Genomic DNA, 3,064 nt, shown 5'->3' with positions numbered 1-3,064 from the left:
CGGAATGCAAATTAAAGCTGACATTATCCAAACAGCAGCTATCATAACCGCAGCACGTGCGGGCGTACGCGATTTCAAATAATCAACTGCCTTTGTTATGCTCCAATAACGATCCAACGATATTAGACATAAATTCATAATGGAAGCCGTGCACAATAGCACATCCATAGCCGAATGTATATCGCACCACCAACTACCGAATATCCAATAGCCCATCAATTCATTCGCCAGCGAGAATGGCATAATAATTAGACCGAGAAAAAAATCCGCCACCGCTAATGAGGCGATAAACCAATTTTGTATATTCTTCAATGATTTCTCGGTCACAATCGCAATGATAACCAACATATTGCCCACAACAATGATTATCATTAGAAATGTAACTATAATTGAGGCAATCACAATGTGTGTTAACGTATAGCCGCTGGGATAGCGCCCATTCCACTGTATCTCGGTGATATTACCGGTGCTATTCGCAAATGTTTGATTGTAATAATTGCCGCTCGAGAAATTGATGCTACTGCCGCCAATGCCATAGCCGCCATAGCTTGTGCTTGTGCTGCTATTGAAAAAATTACTATTTAAGTAGAAGAGACTGTCATTTATATAATTGGGATTCAACGTGGTGGCAATGCCCGCCAATGAGCTCTCAAGTATATTGGCGACTGTGTATTGACCGTCAACGGTAAGTAAGGGCGGATTGAGCGTTACATTACTGGCACCAGTGCTCGCTATGTGACTAGCATTCGTATGCAGTTTCGTTGATAGTATGCTGCCGGACGACGTGGTATTTCCTCCGCCTGGACCACCACCAGCGACATCAGTTGGACTTGTCGATGAGAATATTGCTAGAAAGTCATGTGTGGAAATGTTGCCTGTATTCAGATTACTATTAATATTCGCATCCAATTGGCTGTAATCCATTTTTGATGAACGATATGCTTCCTACTCCCTGCTCACTGCTTCCTACTTGCTACTCGCTACTCGCCGCTCGCTGTTCGCTGCGTTTATTATTGTAAAAACAATAAATTTATGGGTAATTTGTTGGCAATTAGTGAAATATTTTGTAATAACTGAGCAAAGCGATTGATTTTAGTGTTGGGTGGGTAATCGGTTTCTTCCTTTGTGATTTGTTTTGGTTTTACTTTGTAATGTTTTTGTTTTGTTTTGTCTATTTGTTTTTGTTTCTCAATTTTATTATTTTTGTTTAGTGATTATCGTTCTACAATTAATGATTATGAAGTTGTTGATATAAATTTGTTTTTTTGTATATTATTTATTTATTTATTTATTTATTTTTTGTGCGCTGATGCTGCAGTTTCTTGCAGTTCTTATTATTTTATTGCCTTTCTATTGCGGTTTTCTTTAAAGTATTCTTCTATTCTTATAGTATTTGCATCTCTCTTTAAATGTACTGCATTTTAATGGACAATTCCGTGCAATCTATTTGGTCCCGATTCCTTAATTTCTTTTTCTATATAATTTTATTGCAATTCTTAACTCTACTCGAGCATTTCAGGCAAAACTTTGATGTTATTATTTTTACAATAATTTTATTATAATTTTATTATAACGAGTAATATAAATTATTTCAAATTTCAAATAATATAAATTATTTTAAATTTATTTTATATTATATATTAATAATAATTTTTAAACCGTTTAGTTTTAATGCAGTTTTTTCGAATTCTCACTTTATTTTATAATTTAATTTTAATATTTGATTATTTTGACTTTATATGTTCAAATAGTTTAATTTCATTAAATTCAGTTATAATTAAAAATAAATTAAATAAAATTTCTCAGCTTATAGTTGTAGTTTGTTTATAAGCACTAAAAATTAAGTTTTTTAATGCTTTAATATTTTATTAAATTTTGTTTTTCTATATGGAAAAACCCATTTCTGCTATTTACACAATTTTTTACAATAATAAATATTGTCTAGATTGTTTTTAATTTATTTTTTTAAAACTATTTTATATTATCTATATTACTCTGTAACTACTGAATTCATGAATTAATTTAATAATAAAAGTTTTTTAAACGTTATTACTTAAATATACACACTAATTTTATTTATATTATTATTATATATGAATAATATATATAAAATTTTATTTTATTTTATATTTTAATAACAAAAAAATGTTCCGCTACCCGTTTTATGCGAACTTGTGCACTTTTTTTGTTTATTTATAAAACTAATTTAATGCTCACGTATTTTCTTAATTACTTATTATATTAATTATTATAATTAAGGACAATTTTAACCCGTTTAATACCGAACTTGTAAGCTTTTTTTTTTTTTTTTTGTTTACATTATAGTTTTGTTTATTTATTTTGTTTTTTTTTTCTATTTTCTTACGGAAAATATTTTCATGGCATGGCCCGTGTTGGGAATTTTTTTTCCATAGAAGTCTAGAGATGCATTTTTCGCGCCATAAATGAAGACAGCAAATCTGTAATTTTTTCTTCAATCTTAAAAAGTGTGAAATTTTTTCGACTGTTAGTTTTAGGCAGAGGCGAGTTTTAGTAGTAGAGAGTATCTGCTAATAATGGTTTTTTTTTCTATTCTATTTGTTTGTTAAGTAATTTTGATGTGAAGACAACAGCCGTGTAGAAAGCAACATATATCTAAAAAATAGTGCTGAGCAGATTCAGATTCATTAGTCGCTGGCACACTTCACATGCCTCAATTCACTGCAACCTTGGCAGATTCATTTCATCGCAGAGCACATCAGTGCTGGCTGCCCGCTTATTTACGTCAGTGTGGCACTAAGCAGTTGGCAGATATGAAATATATGGAACGCACACAAATCTAGAAGCAAGACGTCTTCTGCTCCTCGGCGTTGCTTTTAGACATAATTCAAATCAGATTTATGGCGCGCATAGGATGAATGATGGAATGGTGTCTGGAAGTTGCACGTTTGCGGGAAGAGGAACTAATGTGTTGCAATTTCTTCCTAACTCTAAAATTTCGCGCTGAAACCGCTATTTCTATTTATTTTTACGAAAAAACAAAAAAACGAACGCCAAATTTTTTTTTAAATAATTTTTTTTTTTT

At 31.3% G+C, this 3,064-nt stretch overlaps 1 protein-coding gene across 1 annotated transcript; it reads right to left on the bottom strand.

The window, feature by feature from the left end:
* On the bottom strand, nucleotides 1–1,500 carry LOC119676292 (alpha-2 adrenergic receptor-like; the record flags this gene model as incomplete). The annotated part of the gene is made up of 1 exon (XM_038087531.1): nucleotides 1–1,500. A coding segment is annotated over exon 1 (924 nt), but the record flags the coding sequence as incomplete, so codon positions are not given.
* Nucleotides 1,501–3,064: the final 1,564 nt, after the last annotated feature.

The sequence above is a fragment of the Teleopsis dalmanni genome, chromosome 2, assembly GCF_002237135.1.
Source record: "Teleopsis dalmanni isolate 2A chromosome 2, ASM223713v2, whole genome shotgun sequence".
Lineage (NCBI taxonomy): Eukaryota > Metazoa > Arthropoda > Insecta > Diptera > Diopsidae > Teleopsis > Teleopsis dalmanni.
Note: the sequence above shows the minus strand (reverse complement) of the source record. Positions and strands in the feature narration are given on the sequence as shown.